The sequence below is a fragment of the Plasmodium knowlesi genome (genome assembly GCF_000006355.2).
Source record: "Plasmodium knowlesi strain H genome assembly, chromosome: 2".
Classification (NCBI taxonomy): domain Eukaryota; phylum Apicomplexa; class Aconoidasida; order Haemosporida; family Plasmodiidae; genus Plasmodium; species Plasmodium knowlesi.
Genome location: NC_011903.2, coordinates 541441 through 563130, shown reverse-complemented (window position 1 = coordinate 563130; position 21690 = coordinate 541441). Strand labels below are relative to the sequence as shown.

At 38.9% G+C, this 21690-nt stretch overlaps 3 protein-coding genes across 3 annotated transcripts; 2 read left to right on the top strand and 1 right to left on the bottom strand.

The window, feature by feature from the left end:
- Positions 1 to 231: 231 nt before the first annotated feature.
- PKNH_0212800 (actin-like protein, putative) lies at positions 232 to 2052 on the bottom strand (the record flags this gene model as incomplete). The annotated part of the gene is made up of 2 exons (XM_002257764.1): positions 232 to 1757; positions 1989 to 2052. The coding sequence occupies 2 exons, from the start codon at positions 2050 to 2052 to the stop codon at positions 232 to 234; spliced, it is 1590 nt and encodes a 529-aa protein (XP_002257800.1).
- A 1452-nt stretch (positions 2053 to 3504) lies between these two features.
- PKNH_0212700 (anaphase-promoting complex subunit 1, putative) lies at positions 3505 to 18048 on the top strand (the record flags this gene model as incomplete). The annotated part of the gene is made up of 1 exon (XM_002257763.1): positions 3505 to 18048. The coding sequence occupies one exon, from the start codon at positions 3505 to 3507 to the stop codon at positions 18046 to 18048; it is 14544 nt and encodes a 4847-aa protein (XP_002257799.1).
- Positions 18049 to 19874: 1826 nt separating this feature from the next.
- On the top strand, positions 19875 to 21116 carry PKNH_0212600 (eukaryotic translation initiation factor 2 subunit alpha, putative; the record flags this gene model as incomplete). The annotated part of the gene is made up of 2 exons (XM_002257762.1): positions 19875 to 20028; positions 20281 to 21116. The coding sequence occupies 2 exons, from the start codon at positions 19875 to 19877 to the stop codon at positions 21114 to 21116; spliced, it is 990 nt and encodes a 329-aa protein (XP_002257798.1).
- Positions 21117 to 21690: the final 574 nt, after the last annotated feature.

Here is a 21690-nt window from a genome sequence, read left to right as displayed (position 1 = left end):
CAAAACAGCATGGCAAGCTGCACATTGTAGGTTGATAATTCCACCTCCTCCAGCGACCCTATCTAAGGACGTGGCGGGGATGGCCGTTGTTATTACACTAAAATTTGGATTAACTTGCTTGAATGGTAGATTTAATTCCATTTTTTTTTTTTTTTTTTTTTTTTTTTTTTTTTCTCGTTTTTTTTTTTTTTTTTTTTCCGCACCTTCCATTTGCTTCTGTTATTCCCTGCGTTAATGCTTAAAAGTGAAGTAGACGTCTTCATTCAAGTGGTCGTACAATACATTGTTGTGAATATGCTCTTGCGTGTAGTCGGGCAGGTTTTCCAAATTCGAGCAGATGGAGGCCCCTATGAATTGGCGCAGATTGGGGGATATCTTTGGAAAGAGAAAATTGACTCTATTTTCCAAATCTTTTAGGGATGTCTTTTTTTTCTCACTTAACGCGTTCAAAAGAGATTGAGCTATTTTAGAAACGATCCCCTTGATGTTACTACATCCACCAACAAGAAGGACATTGTGGAAAGCGGAAAATTCAAACATGTGTAATTTAGACAGTATACAAGCGAACATAGAATTTATATTCTGTTCATAATCTTTCGTAAATAATATTTCGCAGGCCATCCACCTAGTATCTGCTTCTACAATAATTTGGTAATTTTGAAATTCATACAAAACAATTTTGTTGGTATACAATTTGCCTTGTTCATTTTTTAAATAAAAATATTTCATCTTTATATTTTCTATTTCATCATCTGGCATGATATCGATGATATTTAATATTTCCTCCAGTGGGTATAAATCTAGGTAATAATTAAGTAGTCCCTCCAATGTGTTTTTTTCTCCTTTTTCTTCCTCCATGGGTTTTTCTTCATGGGGGGTTGCCGTATAGCCATTATCTGTGCTCTGTGGATTGGTAAGGATATTCTCATTACTGACTTGTACAAATGAAGCACTTGAAACTTCACAATCGTGCATAGCCCTCCTGCGAGCCCTTCTCACGTACTGCTCCTTCAGTAACCTTCTAATTTCCATATTGATGTAAAACCCCCCATTGTCTACATACGTGTAATGGTGATATAATGGCATGCCATTTATTACGGGCAGTAACCTACAGCTTAAGTAACCCAAGTCGATTACCACACACGTGTTGCAGTTGCACAAGAAAAGTGGCGACACTAAGTCGTTTATATAGGAAATTGAGGTGTATTCATAATTCTCAATCAAAGTTTTGCAAAGGGAATATTTAATTATCGTTGGGATGAACATGTTCAAGAGGACGATCACTTTTTTTGCCTTGTTATTCGTCTTTATTAACTTGCGAAAAATGTGGAATGTAAACTCCTCGAAGAAATTTCTCCACAGCTTCACATCCTGGTGGAACTTGTACTCGTAGTGGTAGATCAGGCTTCCTTCCTGTTTCCTTCCCTCCATACTAGGAAGGGGTTGGTTCAGGCAAATGCTATTAAGACGTTGGTTCTGGTCAAGAGTGTCTTCGTTTGGGTCCGGCTTAGCGCCTTTTTCGCCTTCGTCCAGGTTGAGACCTTCCCCCTGTTGATCCGAGCTATCCTCGTACCCACTTGCGCAGCCCCGGAAGGAAGTCCCTACCCCCTCCGAAACGCTTCTCAGCATGTCGTATACCCCCTTCTTATCCTTACCATAATCGTGGAAACTTTCATTGTACCGAAAGAAATCGGGCGTTCTATAAACTGATAGGGGTTTATGGAGTCCTGAAAATCCTAGATAGGTGTATTTTCTCCCTATAAAAAGATGACAAGCGAAATGTGCACAGGTAACTGTAGGTGAAGCGCTGCTGACGCGTCGGTGTGTACAAAATGAGGGATGCACCTTAACATGGATCGTAACACACGGCTTATTCCATTTTGCACACACAAAAAAATAAGGAGTAAAAAAAAAAAAAAAAAAAAAAAAAAAAAATACCCATTGGTGGGAATTCCACAGGTGTATACAAGTCAGTTGTTCTTCCTTACCTATTTGGAGCACATAATACTTGTAGTCATTTTCGCTGTCATTTTTTTTAAACCTGCTTTCCATCTTTTGAAAATGTTCCCTTGATTGCTTGTTTATCTGTAGGGGGAGGGGCTTTGTAATTTTGGTAGACGCTGCTATGCGCCTATTACAAAACTAAAAACAGAACGTGGTGTGTATACCTGTATGCATGCCTTTCCGATGTTAACATTTTCGTTTTTTTCCTTCCTTCCATATTTGTTCTTTTTTTTTTTTTTTTTTTTTTTTTCCCGTTACACCTTTGTTCTCGTGATTTGGGGGGCGAAAGATACCAGGTCTATTTTCACACAATTGCCTTTACATTTAGGGGTGCACATGCACATGCAATTTCGATCCGTAAATACGCTAAAAATGTGTAACAAGGAGTATGCTTAAAAAAAAAAAAAAAAAAAAAAACGAAAAGACTAATCGTTTCTTGCAAATCGAGCCGAGGAATATCATTCTCAATTTGCCCCATTCCGCCTTCCTAAGGAATAGAATTTTTTTTTTCTTCACGTTTTAACTAAAAATGTACCTTTCCTTTAGTTAAGCATATCCAGGGAGTGTAATCTATTTTGTTAACTCCTAACGTAACGAAGTATACCAGTGGCTTAATGCGTTATTTCTCTGGAACCATTAGCGCAAATTTTTTTTTTTTTTCCCTTACCTTCTTGCGCGCTTTTTCGCGTATTTTTTTTTTTTTTTTTGTTGGTAAGCCTTTTGCACAAAATCTATCACCTGACCCTTTCTTCTTGCCATCTTTTCCATGTTATTCTCCTTTAATTTTCCCCACATATTTCTTACTTTCCAAATTGCACTTGGCATTTTTTCTCATTAATTTTTAAGAGCACAAGTTGGTTCTCTTTCCTTGACATTGTCGACTTCTCTGTCAATTGCGTGACTTTTTTTTTTTTTTTTTTTTTTTTTTTATATCTTAATATTTTCCCCATCAGAATGTCAAAAGGGGGGAGCGTATAAATTGTCACAAATGAAATGACACATGAGATGGCGCGTCCAGTCGCACAGCATGCGGCACACCTAGCCGAAGCAGCGATACGCTCATTCCTTCTCTGCGTGTGAAATCCCCCTCTCCCCTCGCCGTTTTTTAAATGCGCACGTTTCTGGTTGTTAAGACAGTGTCCTCATTCCACCTACACAAATCGTGTATCGTCATGCATATGAATACGAATATGGTGGCGTTTCTTTTTTGTTCAAATTGTGAAAGTTTTTTTTTCTATATACTCCTGTTCCGTCATAAAGGTTTTTATTTGAACTCATTTGCCCTATAAATAGATTCCCCTCGTTATAGGTACGAAATCTCTGCCATTACGAGAGGCAAGATTTGATCCACGAGAAGGAATCTGCAACAGGGGTGTTTATCATGTACCTGCACAAGACGTGCAAGTAAAACCCGACGTACTTCCCTTCGTTCTCGGAAATTCTTGCACTGTTAATAGGTGCAAGCCAAAAAAAAAGGGCACACCCAAAAGTGACCCTAAAATGGTGTACGCTATTATTATAAAAGATGGCGAGCCAAAGAAGAAAGTTAGCAAAAACAAAGAACCCATTTTGGGGGGGGGAAAAAAAATCGAAAAAAAGAAAAGTACCAGTCTATGCAAAGAAGGGGCGGCAAACTCCAGCTACTGTCACAAGAACAATCAGTATTCAATATTAAACTATTTTGACGTAAAAAAAAAAGACAAAAAAAAAGACCAACGGCATAAAGAAGAATGTACACCCAAGAAAAATGTCGACAAGTATATAGACAATTTTTATAGCATCGAAGCATACAAAAATGAGTCGAAAAAGGACGAACATATCTTGACCTACATAAAATGGATATGTGAAGAAAAGAAGAACGAAAAAGGAAATATGAAGGAGCACATTTTAAAATTACTAATATTACTAAAAAAGGAAGATATTTATTTGAAAAGGTACTTCCCGAAGGTGTACAATTTTGAACAAAGAAGAAAAAAAGAAAGGGATGCAAGCGGAAAAATAAATTGTAAGGAAAAAATTTATGTTAATAATATTTACAATAGGAACGTCACAAGGACCAAATTTTATTCCAACATAGTGAATGACACCTTATATGAATATAAGCTAACTTACTGCAAGGAAAACAACTTAATAACATTTCACTTCTACGATGGACTTAGTAAATCATTCAAGCTTTCCAGCGATACATTCTTTTACCTTATATCAGATGACAAGAGTGTTTTCCGTCGTAGTTCTCTTAACAATGAGGGGTCAAGTGAGGAAGACACCCTACTCCCCCACAAGAACAACTACATCTACACGTTCGAGCGAAACTGCGAAAATAAGATAAGCGTCCAAATAATAGATGTTTTAAGCAAAACAAGAAAAACCGAACTCTCCCTCGCGTATACCCCCGTCCGAATATTTTACCACAATGATCATTTGTTTTTTGTAAATTTGTTAAGCTCCACCAACGGAAGGAAGTACTTCACGTACTCCATGTACAAGAACAACGTGAAGGAAAAAATCCGAGTGGTCTACTTGTCCGCGGTTCACCCGCTATACTCTAACGCAGTCACACGCGGGAACGACTATCCCTTTTTCCGTAAGTGCAAATATTTTCACCGTGAGGAGAGGGTTTTTATGTGGACCGACCCATTATGGCAGGGATCGTCACGCGTCTCCACGGCGGAACGCCCAGCCGATTCGTTCACTTCCTCTACATTGTACAGTTCATCCGATAGTTACACCTCCGTTCCGAAGGAACCGTGCGAAATGCGGCTGAACGAAATCCCAAACATGAACATCATACACATCAACTGCAACGTTAATATCTGCATTGCGTTCGAAGAAAACACGGAGACGTACTTCTTCTTTTACATTCTCTACAATGTGGTAAAGTACAACAAAAAATATTTGAGGGATTATTTCAAAGCGGAGAAAATGGACAAGTTTCTCCCTTTTCAACACTTCCTCAGTATCGAAAAAAAGCAGTTCTCTTACAAAAATGAAACATTCAGAAATATTAATTTTAATACAGAAGCTTACAAACCACAACTTGTCATAACCACCGGGGGAAATAAAAGCATCCAAAGTAGAATTAAATTGTGTGTCTACGATAATGTGAACAATTTGCTATTTCTTATCCCAATATATCACAAATACGTGAAGGATAAAATTAAGGTTGTTCCGAATGTCTTAAATTTCACCACGGTTAATATGACAAGAGACTTCTCCACCCTTAAGTACTACCCATACAACATGTGTGCCTTCATCAATAACCAGATGAACACCACCCATTTGGAATGCAACCCGATGGAACGAAATTACGACCATACCATTGTTAACGTTTCTACTGGAGAAAGGAGGATGCATTATTTTAAAAGGCTGCTAAAGCAAAAGAGGGAAATACTAAAATGGAATGATGGTGACACAGAGAAAAAGGATTCAAGAAAGAACACACAATTAAATAAACTCATTCTAGATGTTAACAAAATGAACCATTTCATTATCATTCTGAACAAAGATGGAATGCTCTACCTACTCTCTGACGATGTCTATATCTCCAGTATATACCTCTACAACAACACAGCGCAGATATATAACTTACACAACTCAGACCTCTGCCATGTCACTGTTGACACGATAGATTATGACAACAAAAAGAAGCTCCGCTTGAAATCCTACAGAGTCCACATCGATATACTACCCAAAAACCCCACCCTCAAATTTGTCCTGTATTTTTTCTACAACTATATATGCAGGAAGATTGCCACTCAGTTTTTTACGCTCTGTGTTTATGAGTGCAGGAGGGGGCAGCAGAACAGGGGCATTTTTCACTTTCTCAACATTGACATATACTTTTTGGATAACCACGATTTGGCGTACTCTCACTCGGGGGGCGCTTACCCGAGGAGCGTCAAGGCGCAAAAGGTAAACGAACAATGCTCAAACGGGCAATGCTCAAACGGGTCAAGTGTAAATGTGTGGAATGCCAATTTGCAGAGGGAACCCACCCAGACGCAGAAATGCCACCTACATGAGAGTCAACAGTTTGGTGACATCCCAAGAGCGAGAAGCACATGGGTAAAGAATCAAACGGAGAAGTACGAAATGTTCAACAGAAATTTCTTCCAAGTAGAAAATTTGCCTCACATCGAATTCAGCCGATTTGTATACCTATTCATGCTTATCTGCGTAGAAGATTTAAAAATGTACAGAAAAATGGAAAAATATTTATACCTTAAAAAAGGGAAGAACCTCATACCCCCAGAAGAGTATACGGAATCTAAATTTAACTGCTTCAAGTTTGGACAAGCGGAGGAAAGTTCAAACAGTGAAGAGGACCATGGATCTTCTTCTACTTCCTGTGACAGCGACGATAGGTTGGCGAAGAAAATTCATGGAAGGTTCTTCTCACGTGGTGGAAAAATGGATAAAGACGTGAACGTGCCCCCTGACAGCATCTCCAAAAGCTACTACACCGTGATTAACAATTTTATTACCTACCTACACAACAAGTACAAGCATATTTATCGCAATAAGTATCTCTTGTTAGCCTACCTACACTCCTACTATGACGAAATTAGTATGAGCGAGTTGGTAGAGGAAAAAATAAAAGACGATATCGTGTTTTTAATTCTTATCCTGTCATACACGCTGAAACTGTATAATTTTATGTTTCACTACATGAGCAAGCTCGGTTCATGCCGGAAAAGAACTTTAATCCCATTCTATCAGCATGTATGTAGAATGTACTACAAGGAAGTATTGCTAAAACGATGTACATATGGTATAGCACGTCAGAGGATTCCCCTGACAGTAAGCGAAAGCGATAGATGCTCTCTCAAAATGAAACAAAGGGGAGACCTCATTTGTGGAAGGACGCATCGAAGCCATTCCCCGCTCAGTAAAAACGGAGTCATAGAGTTAGGACAAGACCACAAATTTGATAAGTACACATTTTTAAACAGTTACTTGAAGGAAAAATTCATCAGACTCAGTAGAATACCAAGCACAATCGAAATAATCAGCCAAATTGCCAATTGTTCCCATGGGGAGGAGGGACAGAGCCACTTAAACCATTTTTTAGATGCTACCTTCTTTCTTCAACATAACGAGAGCCACACCAAGAAACTGAAAATGAAATATGAATGTTACCTCAAAGAGGTGGAGCAACTTTTTAGTGTAATCATGGAGGAGCAGGACAGGAGGAAGATGAAGTTGATGAAGACTAAGCAAATGAAGAAAGGGAAGTATAACCAAAGTAGAATTACCAATATAACAACAAGCGAGAGCCACATAGCAGACTGCTATGAAAACTTCCAGTCCTTCAAATCGCTCATCCTTGTTAACAATAAAATGAAATTCCTGTACTACTTTTCCCCCCTATATTTTCCATTAAGGAATTTGCTAATTGCCTCCCATTTGAGTCTACTCTATGGACAAAATTTGAAAAAAGAAATAATCAAAGATAACTTTCTCAGGAATGTTGTTAAGAACGAATTGGACGTAATTTATGTGCCCGCCTTTCCAGTAAATTTTATGGAAAGTGCAAAAGATAAAAAATTTCAAGGGCGAAGAAACAGTTGTGCAAATAATTCTCCTTGCACTGAAGTTCAGAAGGGGAGGGAAATATATGGAAGGCACTCCAAATACAGGAATCAATATAATCGTTGTAAAATAGCGGCAATTACATCCAAACAGGGGAAAAAAATACCCCATGATGGAAATCCCTTGGAAAAACCTGAAAATAATAATGGCACTTCGAGATATGCATTCTCACAGCATTCGAAGAAGCAGCAAAGGAGTAATGACCTATACTTTTATCAAAAGCAATTTCAGTTTCACGCATCCAACATAAAATACTTCGATTCACTAAACATAGACGATGTGAATCTCGTTAACATACTACTCAAGTGCGTCTTTTACGAAAATTTATATGCGCTAAACAGGTATTCGTATATGCTGTATATGAACCTGCAGAATGTTACCCATGTAATGCTCAGCGATTTGACGGGAAGGCATGTACTCAGAGACGCACTGTTTTGGGATGGGCACAAAAGGAGAGACGAAAGGGAGGAATCAAAGAAATGCTCGAAACATGGACTCATTCCAAGTAAAGATGGCCTGCCCATGGAAATGATAAAACTCTTGGATTGCTACGAGAATTTCAACTTTAAAAATGCCAACTTTTATATGAGCATAAACAGGGAGGATCTCTACTTCAACAAATGTTTCGACTCCACAAATATAACAGTGAAGAAAAATTTTTATCAAGTTTTAGACATATTGAATAGGAGTTTCCAGAGTGCTCTTCTGAACGATGGTCTTCTCCATCGTTATGGCAAGGACGCGTGTGGTAAGGAGAAACACGACTCCCGCAATGAGGAGAAATGGAAGAGGGACCAAAACAACAATAGTTACGATAAAAAGAACATAATTGTCCAGAAGAGCTACCTAAGTGAATATAAAATATTGAAAGACTGCTGCTTTTTCTTCGATACTTTTAAAATGGATCGAAATATTTCTTCTTGTTATTTTCCGCACAACAAAGATCCTGTGCTTGTGTACCTGAATAATTTCCACAACTATTACTTCTCCAAATATTACAAGAAAAGAAAAATACAACTGCTGAAAGATAAGGAGGATAACATTGAGGAAGATGCAGAGGATGAAGGACGTAGACAAAATGGGGACCTAATCGATTTGATAGACCTGGAAAATTCTTCAGACAGTTTAGAAAGCGCATATATTCACAAGCACAAATACAACAGGAAGAATGTGAATCGGAATTTAAAAAAAATTATAAAACTGTTGAATTTAGACAAATTAGAAGAGAAGAAAATACTTATTGACACCAAAATTAACGGAAATATTGATAAGGTTTTAGATCTAATGCACCTTTATTATACTTTAGAAAAATTTTACAAAATGAAATATATCTGTATGTTTAACATTAGTGAAATTAACTTTTTCGACATTATCAACTCAATACATTACAAACCGGAGATAAATTTTAACATAAAGTATGATTTGTATGTATATTTATTTGAATACAAACAGAATCAAAGTCGCCTTAGCAATATATCTATCCCCCCAACTGATAGCTTTTCCCTTAATGTACCATCTCGTGCCTATAGTAGGGATCCCGTCGATGGCTCAAACAGGCGCCCCAGCGCTACCTTTTACAACTACGCCAATTCGTTGAATGAAAATGGATTTCCTCTAAATGGGGAGGTTAACAATGGAACGAATCGTGCAGATATGAACCTGCCGAATCGGGGGATCGAAATGAATGGAAACGACGGGGTTAGTGGACCCTACCCTGTTGCTTCCCACAGCTCTTCTAACCCTGCCGGTTTGTCTCCAAGGAACAACACCCTTGGAACGGGATACCCAAATGGTGCACCCACCACGAGCATTCCCCGAAGGAATAGCAATATCCTAATCAGAGAAAACTCCGAAAATGAAATTCAAAATGTCCATTTGAGCAACGCTGCTTCTTATCATTACACACGATTTGATAACAACCAGAACAACATTAACAGAAACGTTGGAAGTAACATGCGCTTTAATACAGACACCTTCAATGAACCATCGGAGCTCACCATGCTGAACAGGAGAATACGCGAATTTAATAGCTACTGGCATATGCGCACTAATGATCTAAGGACAAATAATAATTTAAATTACCGAAGCTTGCTTAACACTTCCAGGAGCATGCAGCGTGAAGGCAGCAACTCTGGGAACCGATTCAGCTACAACCAGAATAGAACCCCGGAAAGAAGCACAGGGAATGCGATTTATAGAAATTATGGGAACCACTTAAATGTGCTACCTCTGAATGGTAGAGTTGGTAACTACCGGGACGCGGGTAGAACCACCTCTTACAATGTAAGCCGGAATGTGTCAACGAGCATGGAGGAGAGCCCTCCAATCAGTCACTTTGAGAACAGCCCCGTGTATAGTCAACGAAGGAATGGGAATCAGGAGGGCATTCACAACGAGGGCGCCGATCACAATGGCCAAAACGATTACGGCGGTCAGAACGACGACTCCATGCACCTCGCCAGGGAGCGCTCCTTTCTTCCCTTCAACATTGCGCCCAGCAACAACACTAACCAGAGAGATAAGCTACACAATTTGAAATACTCCTTAAAAAAAAAAAAAAAAAAACACATTAACAGAATCAAACTAAATGTTAATAGCCTGCTAAATTCTCTTAATGTCCACATGAAGACAGACAAAATCGAGAAAATCTTCATCCTAAATAAAAAGCTTAAAGAGTTACAGGATTGCAAGAATGTATTACGAAATTTTAACAACATTCCTATGAGGGAGCTAGCCAATAAAATAGGAGTTCCAGCATCTACGCACACGGGAGACTTCTTTGATAACTTGCAATTTAACAATAGCACGTCGCAAAATATACTGACACATAGAGATTCCCTCAGGAACAACGAAATGGATAATAACCAGGCTGCTGTTCAAAATGATGTACAAGATTCCACTAGCTCCTCCTCATACCAAGAAAGCGATTACAATAGCGATTTTAATAAAACTTGGCAAGTTCCCGAATGTGTGAACTCACCCAAAAGTGTCATCGATGTGGAAGGTGACGGAGAAAATGGGCACCCCAATAGGGATGACCAAGACGGTGGTCCAAGCAATGTTCCGGGAGACGACGCAATTGAGCGAATCAATAATTATTCGAACAAGATTCACAGTAGCACTTACAACCGAAATGGAAATGATTCCTCTAATGATGAGTTTTATTCGAGCAATTTTTTATACACGCCAAATAAAGCTGCTAACGAGATGACGGGTCAGAATAAAATGAACGACATTTCGTTCGATAACATAAATCGCAGATACAGCTGCAACATGTCTATTAATGACACGGAGCCGAGGAGGGATAGCCAAATATCGTTTCTCTACTATGACAGAAGAAATAGCTTCATGGTGAATAGTCTGCCTAGAAGGGAGAGCAACTTGTCGCTCCCGGTGTTGAATGGGATCGACTCGAATTTAAATGGAGGAACTGGCAGGCATAGCAGCGGTGGAGTTGACAGAGTTAACTATGCCGGTGGAGATGACCGCCGAGTTGATCGAGTGGCAGCAAATCGGCCGTCTATCAACTCCAGCAGGAGCATGCGAAACAGTACAGTGTCCAGTGTAATTCAGAGAGAACGAACCCACCAAGTGAGCGACGCAATGTCCAGTTACAACAATACACCAATGGAGGAATATGCTAACAATCTGTATGACGTAAACGATTTTAGAAATAAAAAAAAATTAAATAAAAAAATTGATTACTATGATTTCACATTTGACAAAGCCAAGTTAATTAAATACAATAATTTTGTGAACAGCAAAATCAGAAATGCCTTCAAATTGCAATGCTCCTTATGCCAAACGATTTTATACAAAAAATATGATGATATGCAGAAGAAGAAAAATTCCGTCCTAGTAAAGATTATAAACCATGAGAATTATTTATTTAAATTTTTGAATAAAAATTATAAATATTGTGGGATGTATTTTCTCGCGGGATTAATATACGGGTTAGGATTATTACAATTTTTTAAGAGTTTAAAAATTTCTCTATTTTTACAGTACATTTTGAAATACAAAAATAGGTGCCTCTACATTTGTTCTATTTTGGGAATATCTCTATCGCTCATTTCTTCGAAGAATCAGGAGCTGACGTCCATATGTCTAAGTGCTCTCTTCAAAGAATTATATGACGGCAAGAGGAAACTGAATTTGGACAGTTTACTTTTTCAATGTTTTAATGAACATGAGAACAGGGATGACAACTACAAATTTGTTTTTTATAAAAAAAAAAAAATTAGCAAGACGCATAAGATAGATACCGAAATTGAGCACCTGAAAAATGGGGGATGCGTGAAAAGGGGAGCAGATTCTAGACACGCCGATCCAGGGGAGGACTCCCACTATTTTAATCTTCTCTATGCACATGACAATGAGTTATCCGATGAAGACACTTCAACCGTTCCTATGACCAGTGATGATGAGTCCTCCCTTTCGTGTAACACCCTTGATCGAAATATAGGTAGTGGGATAGGAAATCCCTTGGATGGATCCACCAGTTATCAGCAACATGATGAGGGGCACGCCGAGGAGGCAATTTATAGCATCACAGGAGGAAGCACCGACGTGAATTACTACCCAAATGGGCATTCTAATGCAGACCCGGGGATGTTAATTCGGGCGGACACTCCACAGAATGGGGACCCTGGGGTTAAGCAGGACGATCACGAGGGAAGTTTAAAAGAGGACTATGATTGGGGTGCTAAACAGGAATACTCCGATAGGGCATACAAACTGGAATACGACAAGGCGAACCGCCCACATTACGATCTTACGGACAGGCAGGGCGAGGGAAGGGAACACCTCAATGAGAGAGTTGATCCAGCGGAGGAAAGAGCATCGCATTACACATGTCAAACGGGCAAGGGTGCTGAGGTAGATCCATTTAGTGATAAGTTCAGCGAAGAGTGGGAGGAGAGGAATGAATATATGCGCCAGTACATATGTGACCGAGGGGGTAAAGAAGACGACGTTGATCCAAAAGACGATGAGGAACAAAGCATACAAGACGACATAGGTGATGACAAAAAGGACTGTCCAGATGATTATCGTTTTGGTAATTTTCTCCATGGTAACCCGGAAAATCGAGCAGATAATATAAACGAAGTGTACTCCCTTATGAACTCCCCCATATGCAATTCGATTTGCTCCGAAAATTCTCAAGAGAAAAAAAAGAACAAAAGAGAAAACCACAAATGGCAGAAAATGAAAAAGGACAGTAGAAAGAAAAAAAAATCTTTAGACAACCTAGTCCTCAGTACGAACTTTCTTTGTCTAGGGTACCTTCACATGAATAGCAGCAACAAATGTTTGACAAGATATATTTTTAAGCTTTTACAAAAGAGCAATTTGAGTAAGTTAAATTTATTATGCATTTTCTGGTCCATAGGAAGTATTAATTTTAAAAAAGGAAGTCTTTTCCATACCATAATAATTTCTTTACTATATTTTATAAACGCAAATGTACCGTATAAAATGCACAAGAACGATTTCATAAAATCTTTTTCCATGAAAAGTTTACATGCAGATGACATGTCCTACGACATAATGCACATTATCATCTCATCCGCCCTAGCTGTTTCATTATCCTTTTTCAGAAGCAACAATATTCACGCCTTTAATATGATTTTCATGCCCTCCATAATGGAGCACATATATTATTTTAATCACTACGAAATTATGGTAAAATCTTTTGCACGGAATATGATAATGTTCGATTTTGTAGATTTATCTCATGAATACATTTTATCTAACATTCCTCTTTTCTTGAGGGTTCTTCCTAACGATTGGAGTAGAAGGAAGAAGGGGAAGCTACCCTATATGTACTTGATTAACAAGAATGGAACCTTCAAGGATAAAGAAGTGGAGAGAAAATTGATCCTACTAAATGGGCACCTAAATATGGACCATGATTTTGTGCGTAACGAGATGAACAGGATTTATGAGGGTGGTCAATATTTTCGTCTATCCAAGCAGAACTTTGTACATTGCTACAGGGATAAGCTATCCCCGGGGGGCGCTCCCCTGAGGTATTATTTCCATGGTGGTAATAGCGTCGTAAACGGCATACGTGGCTTACATGAAGGAGGAACCCACACTAGAAGCAATGAAGGCGTCGACTGCGCGCGTACATATGTGGAAGACACAAGTAGTGACCAACAGATCAACACAGAGAGGCGCAATCACGAACACAATTTGCTAAAAGATTACACCTTCGTCTATAACTGCGAAATGCTCAGGTATTACATCATCATGGGAGTACTACAAGTTCTAAGCTTAAAATACCTTTCGACGCACCACGAGCATTTCAAGAAAATATGCTTCGAATATATCTCCTATTTTGAAAACATTAATAAAGGAATTTATGCGAAAAAGAAGTTGGACAAGCTGTACAAAAAGGTAAATTATTTGGTCCAAAAGATTAAGGATAAGGTTATGAGGGAGAATCTCCTGCAGGACCTCCTTCCAGATGTACAGGACGTTGCTCGCGAGGCGAGTGCGAATAATTCCCAAGAAGGTGTGTCCAAAAGTGGAATGATTCAGCAGATGGAAGGGGAACGTTTAAGCGGGAGGGAAAGGCAAGTTAGGGTTAGCGACTCGATAAATGGACAGCTATGTAGCGACGGTGCAGAAGATCATCAACACCACGATGATCACCACGATGAGGATGACACTTATATGGACCCTCGCCATAGCCACGAAGAAGAACGGCATGGAGACCTGGACACCCAAATCAACAACCATCTGCATGACTTCATTGCGCATCTGCAATATGACGACTCTTCCAGCGATTCTGAAAACGAAAAAAGGAAGATCGACTCATCACACGTTAGAAAAGGGAATGGAGCAGATGCATTAACGCAGGAGGGAGGGATGGAAAAACAAAGCGCAGATTCGACAAACATCATGGTGACTACATCCACGAAGAAAAAAAATTCAGTGTACTCTCACATATACAAATTAATTCTAAAGTATGTTAAAAAAATAAAGAAAATTAAGAAATGCCTACAAAATTGGTACTCCCCTGTAGAGGACGAAAATTACATAACCAGCCGATTGCTAGGACAGAAATACCCAAATGAGGAGAACCATTTGTACAAAATAAAGGAGGAAGATGTGAACGATATAGTGAATTTGATTTATCAGTGCCTTTCGCTCGTCTTTGTAGGAAGTTGCGACAAATCATTGAATAAAAAAATAAAGAACAAAATAAACAACCTCGTGAATATCAGAGATAAAAACACGAATAATTTGTACTACTACTACTTAGGGTATATAAATCTAGGGTGTGGAAAATATGTTTTAAAAAAGCATACAGATGTGTCCACCTGTACACTGACCTTAATTTTGTTCAGTTTCTTTCACATCTATGATTTGTCATCTCATTTTATTATTCATCTGATTGAATTTATGTACGTTCTCCTAATTGACAAACGCTTTTTAAAAATTTACGATGTGACATCAAACCAATTTGTTAATCTACCCATCCAGTTAATTTACAAGGAGAAGGTCAGCACTTATCATTTGAAGGCAAGTCGAGAGAATCATAAAGAGGTCAGTAGTAAAATCCAAGGAAATGCACTTAACAGAAACCTCTATTTGCACAAAACGAATTACACCAGTCTCAACAGAAAGGTAATACTCTCACCCAGTGCTATTCCACATCTGGATATCGTAAACATTTCCATCGTGAATAATGAATACTACCACTTGAGCTTTTCCTGTTTGGATGCGAAGGGGAAGAAAAGGAACCTCTCTCCAGGCGCCATGGGGAAAGACCCCCAAACAGATTCACACATATGTGAATTGAAGAGCGGAAGGCATATCACACCTGAGCACCAGTGTGACAAGAACAATATTGTGAGAAAAATAATCAAGCGGGGAATCCTCTTCGTTAAGAGGCGGGAATATAACTGTGTGCCGCTCGACTATAAGCACTTATTAATAGCGGAGAAACTTCGGGGCCTTTGTGAGGGGTATGAAAAAATGGCCATGAATGTCGTTCCGTCTGAGAACACCACCAGAAACAGCAAAACGCGCAGAGGCACTTCCCATAGGAACACCACAAACTTTCCCGGAATCAATCAGCCAAATGGAAAACATATCAATACCGCTGCGCTCTGTTTAGAGGAGCTTTACCCTATGAGCAAAGAGAACAGCCTTGTGATGAACCAAAAAGAATTCTTCCCGGAGATCGCCGAAAAGAAGAACATCCTTAGGAATACCCTGATGAGGCATAAAGACAGCGAAAGTAGCATAGGAAAATTTCTACTAGAAGTACTAAAGCATTATGAGAAAATTCCGTTGACCTTTTCGGACGACACAATGTTGCTATTTCAAACAAAAGGGAATTACACACATAAAAATATCAGCGAGCTCCTAATGCTAAAGTATTATATAAAATTGGACGAAGAAAAATCTTCCTGGGAGGAGACCCATCACGATGACCACTTGGTAACAGAGGGAAAATTTGCGAAGCTCTTTCTACTCTTAAATGAACAATTTAGTAGGCAATTTATCGAAATTGAAAAGTTGAATAAACAGAACAGAAGAAAAAAGGTGCAGTTCCTTCCACTAATTTATGCTGTTATTGTGAACTACTACGAGAGGAAATGGTCTTCCCAGTGGGGTAAACAAATCTTGTCATCAGCGCATTCAGAGGAGTATATTAAAATGGTGGATGCCTTTTGTAGCAATGTGAATATAGCAGACATCACAGGTGACAATGGAGAGGATAATAAGGATGACCTAATCACCACCCATGCGATGTCCCCCGCACCCATCATCATAAACAATATATATAACAACGAGCGCGCGCAAAACAACATATATACCTTTTACTACAAAATAAGGGAGAAGAAAGAAAACATAGTGCTCAGCGATTTTAATCTCTTAAATCAGCTGAACCAACTGTTAGTCCAATATGCCCTCAAAAAGTTGAAGACCTTTATGAAATACCAATTGGTGAAACAAGTGCAAAACAATTTCGACTACTTTCTCCTGGTCCAAAATTTACATATTGATCGAAGTGTCAATTATTTATATTTCCTCTCAGATGTCTATCATTCCTTCTACCCATTTTATCAATTCTTTTATAAGTACTGGGAAGACAATTACTATGGTGCCCTGGCATCACCAAGGAGAAGAGAGAAGAAATCCATTTGCGATTTGGAATTCTTCGATTATGTTGCCAATCCGGAGAGAGATACCAAATTTATAGTCATAGGAGAGGGAGTGGGTCAGAGGGGAGACCTACCTGCGTATTCGTTTCCACAAAAATCGAGCAGCTCCTACATTTTACGCTTCCCCCAAAGGAATAAAAAGAAGGGGTATCGTGCGGGGGGAAGGACCGAAAGGGGATGCACTTCTTGCAAAGTAAGGGTTACGTGGATGGATGAAGCGGAGACGGATGTATCATGGAAGGAGGAAAGTGGGAAGAACATATCATGGAAGGATGAAGTCGAGAAGAACGAGGCTATCCCATCGGACGGCACGTTTGACAAGGTGAAGGATTTACTCAGCCTCAATTTTGACTACCTCAAAATCATGCAGGGCATGTACAAAAGATCCAGTACAAGAGTGAGCCTTATGAGTTACCTTCCATTCCTTAGCACCGACTACCATTTTGTCTACTTCTTTGAAAATAACGTAAAGGTGATAAAAAGGATTTTCCAGCAATATTACAATAAGGGCTACCCCCACAAAAGCATCCTTTTTAACAAGAGAAAAATTTCCACCAAGGATTCAGGAAACGTAATAAATTTATTTACACAATATTGTAACTTCCCCAATTATTTCTCCTTCTGGAATATCGTTCTATCTGACAAAGAGGATAACGTCCTTTTCGTGCCTCAGGGCAGACACCTCTACGATCACAAGTATAATAAGTACATTCGCTCCGTTATTTCAAAAGCGGACCAGGTGCTCACCCATAACAATATGTTACAAGGAGAAATGATGGGGAAGAAGCACAAACATATTTATGCGAAAGTATCAAATAGGAACAAGGTTAATTGTGGTTATCTGAACGCTTCTCGTGAGAATGCTTTTCCTTCACGTGGTACTGTCCCCAGGAACGGCGAAATTGCTCTTCATCGCAAGAGGAGACACATAAAAATAGCGTTCAAATGGATTGACAAACGTAATTCACCATCAGCTGGAAGAGTCTATACGGAAGAAAAGTACCATCCCTTTGTGATCCTCCAGAGAATAGCACACACAATTGAGAGGAACAGGGAAAATGAAGTCCATCCAATTAGACAGGCATTCATAGAAAATACCCATGGAAAAACATCCCTCGGTGCATATAACTTTTTCAAACAGTGGATAAGCACAAGTGAACAATTATCTAGCAAATTAGTTACCACACATAATATTTCATTAAATTCTGCATGCATCAATTCCTTTTTCACGGATATATTACTTTGTTTTTTTATTGGGAATTTATAACTCTGCTTTTGCCAGTGGGGGCCAGATCCATTCGTTTTTTTTTTTTTTTTTTTTTTTTTTTGTTCCATGGTGGTCGTTTTTGTTAGTCCCCCCAAGGGGCGCTCAACATAATATATGTACACACGAGCATACACACAATTGTGTATGTTTTTTTTTTTTTTTTTTTTTTTTTTTGTGTCCACAAAGCCACCTCCCATTTAGGTTCTATCCCCTTTTGTCAATCATGTAAAAGAATTATTTCCTTTCTTGGCTTTTACGTTTGTCCTGACTTTGCGAAGTTATTTTTCATTTCGCGTTTCGGCATGCACATATCCATATATGTATGTCTGTTTGTTTAATTCCACCACCCCCGGAGGAGGAGGGACACAAACAATGTTCTCCTTCCCTGTGACGCTACTTTCACACAAAGGCAGCAATATCTTTTGGCGTCTTTCACGTACAATTTTACGTGCACGTGGCTACATGCCTTTTTTTTTTCCCCCCATCTCCAACCTGTCAACTTATTTGTAGAAACTTTTCACTGTCCTTTTACAGTGCCCCCTTTTTTTCACACGCATGCGCGTCCATACATTGCATCAGATGTATGTATGTGCGATCAAAAATTTCATGCCATACACATTTAGATGGAAGTTCGGTAAGAGATATGACCTCCCTAACCCCCCGGTTCAGCTGACGGCATTTTTCATTTCCTTCCCCTTTTCGATGAATGTGGAACAGTTGTGAAGAAGTTTGATTGTTCTGCAAGTTTGTTTTAATATACTATTATGTTAGTAAGCATAAACTGTCAGTGATATTGTGGAACGGCAAGGACGGAAAGAGGAGCTTAAGCAGGATGCACTACGCGGTAGGTGCATACTTATAAAGTTTAGCACCCTCTCTATTTTTACACGTGAATGAACACTTGTATATTATTGCATACAATTATATGCGTATATATACTTACATAATGACCCATCCCTCGCACGACATTTTTTATTTTTTCTTCAGAATTTTCCAATTTTATTTTTTAATTATGATTGTTTCCCCTCTATCCAGCAATGGTCCCCTTTTTGTGCACCATCCTCTGGAGAAACGGATTTTTCTTTTCATAAGGCTAGCCCCCCTTGGTAATCATCTCACCTCGTAAAACCGCAGCACAGTATGCCACATGTTGCTGAGATGGGGGAGTCGCCAATATTGTGAAGCGTCATATAATATACACGTAAAAAGCACCCTTCGCAGAATATTTTCTTCGGCGAAAAAAATGGTCGAGTAGAGTGAAAAAAATAATAAACCTGCTCTCTCAAAAGTTACGTTCTGCCGCATCAATGTACGTATGTAACAAAGCATACATTTTTTTTTTTTTTTTCTGTTTGCTTCCAAATATCTATTCTTCCAACTGTTTACGTACTCCTCACAATATTAAAGAAAAAAAAAATAAATAAAGGGAAAAAAAAAAAAAAAAAAAAAAAGAGCAATAAGCATTTTGTTACGCTCTTTCAAATTCGAACTCCTTTCCACTTCGCATAGTTGGAAGCTATTTCCCCGCAGCATTTGCAGCATTACAGGTATACTTCTTTTTGAAGGCACAAAATAATCCCCCGCATGAGGAACACGGGAGAAGCGCATATGAGCAAATTTCTAATAACCTACAGTCCATTAAATATCCTCATTTATACATTCTCCTCTCTGGGAATAATCTCTTTCGCCTTTTTTCCCTTTCGCAGTTTTCTGTATAAAGGCATTCATAGCAAGTGGAGTAATAATACTATAGCGCGTCGATTAGTCCTTTTTTAACCCCCCCGCCGAAAATTTTTTAACGCCTTTTCCGTGTAACTTGAAGCAAGATGGGTGACCTTCTGAGGAGCAAAGCCGATTTAGGCGACTGCCGTTTTTATGAGAAGAAGTTTCCCGAAGTTGACGACTTGATCATGGTCAAGGTTAACAGGATTGAAGATATGGGCGCCTACGTCTCCATCCTGGAATATAACGACATGGAGGGTAGGCGAAAAGAAAAAAACGAAAAAAAAGGGAAAAAACTGTGTGCTGTATACAACGGAAGGGCTTCCTGCGTGTCGGCATAATTGTATACAGAGTGTGCAAGCCCCTTTGACACATACATGCGGAGATCCAAAAACGCTTCGCTAAACGTTTGCATGTGCCCGCAGTGGAGATAATATATATGTCTGCGCTCACTGTGTACGCCTGCAGCACCGAACAGCTACACTTTTCCCACCCCCCTCCCCCGCACAGGAATGATCCTAATGTCTGAACTGTCAAAGAGACGATTTCGAAGTGTGAACAAATTAATTCGAGTTGGAAGGCATGAAGTAGTTTTAGTCCTAAGAGTGGATAGCCAGAAGGGATACATCGATTTGTCCAAAAGGAGAGTATCGCCAAAAGATATCCTGAAATGTGAGGAACATTTTTCCAAATCGAAGAAAGTACACCAAACTGTTAGGCATGTCGCACAGAAGCATAATATGACCGTTGAGGAATTAAACAGAATAGCCATTTGGCCACTGTACAAGAAGTATGGACATGCCCTGGACGCTTTAAAAGAAGCAACTGTTAACCCGGAAGCAGTTTTTAAAGGCATAGAACTAAATGAAGATGTGAAAAATTCCCTCATGGCTGATATTCAACTTAGACTGGCCGCGCAAGCCCTAAAATTGAGAGGAAGAATTGATGTGTGGTGCTTCAGTTACGAAGGAATTGATGCTGTTAAGGAAGCTTTAAAAAAAGGGAAAGAAGTTTCCAACGATGAAGTGTCTATTAATATTAAGCTAATTGCTCCACCACAATATGTTATTGTTACATCATGTCAGGATAAGGATCTCGGAATGGCCAAAATTCAAGAGGCCATGAAAGTGATTAGCGATAAAATTAAGGAATACAAAGGAGGAGATTTTAAGCAGCAAGGAGAAATTTTGGTCATAGGAGGAGATGATGAAAAACGATTGGAAGAACTGCTGGACAAACAGGACGACCTTTCTAGTGACAATGAATACAACAGTAGTGACGATGATGATGAGAACTCAAGTGATGATGAGGAGAATTCTAGCGACATAGAAGAGGAAGAAGATTAATTGTGGAACAAGCTTAAAGTAACAAAGGTGCTGCCAACGCGTGGGTGGAAGATAATGGAGGAAGAAAATTTTTTTTTTTTTTTTCTTTCACCCTAACAAGATTTTTTGGAAGGCATTTTACTCGTTATGTAGCATAACCATGAACAATGGTTTCACTTTTATCCTTTTTTTCCTTCCACCCAGATAAGGCACATTTTACATTGTTACGTCTACACAGTTGCACTTTTGTGCTTCCCCCATGAGTAGGTGCTCTTTCAAACCCCGTTCCCAATATGTAACACCATTTGTGCGAATTTTTTTTTTTTGGCCATTTGTTCGTACATGCCTAAATGCTGTTCCTTTCCTCTTTTTTTGCTCCCTGTACATATAACGCATAACACTCATATGCATCATTTTTCTTTTTTTGCCTGATTGGCATGATCACATATGTTTATCATCCACAAGGACATTAAAAAGTGCTGTATTTATGTTTGCATATATTTCACCTCTCCTTTTTAACTAGAGTAAAAATTAAATTTTTATGTATAAATTTATAAAAAATATTTTTTGACAAAAGTTAAAGGTTAAATTAAAA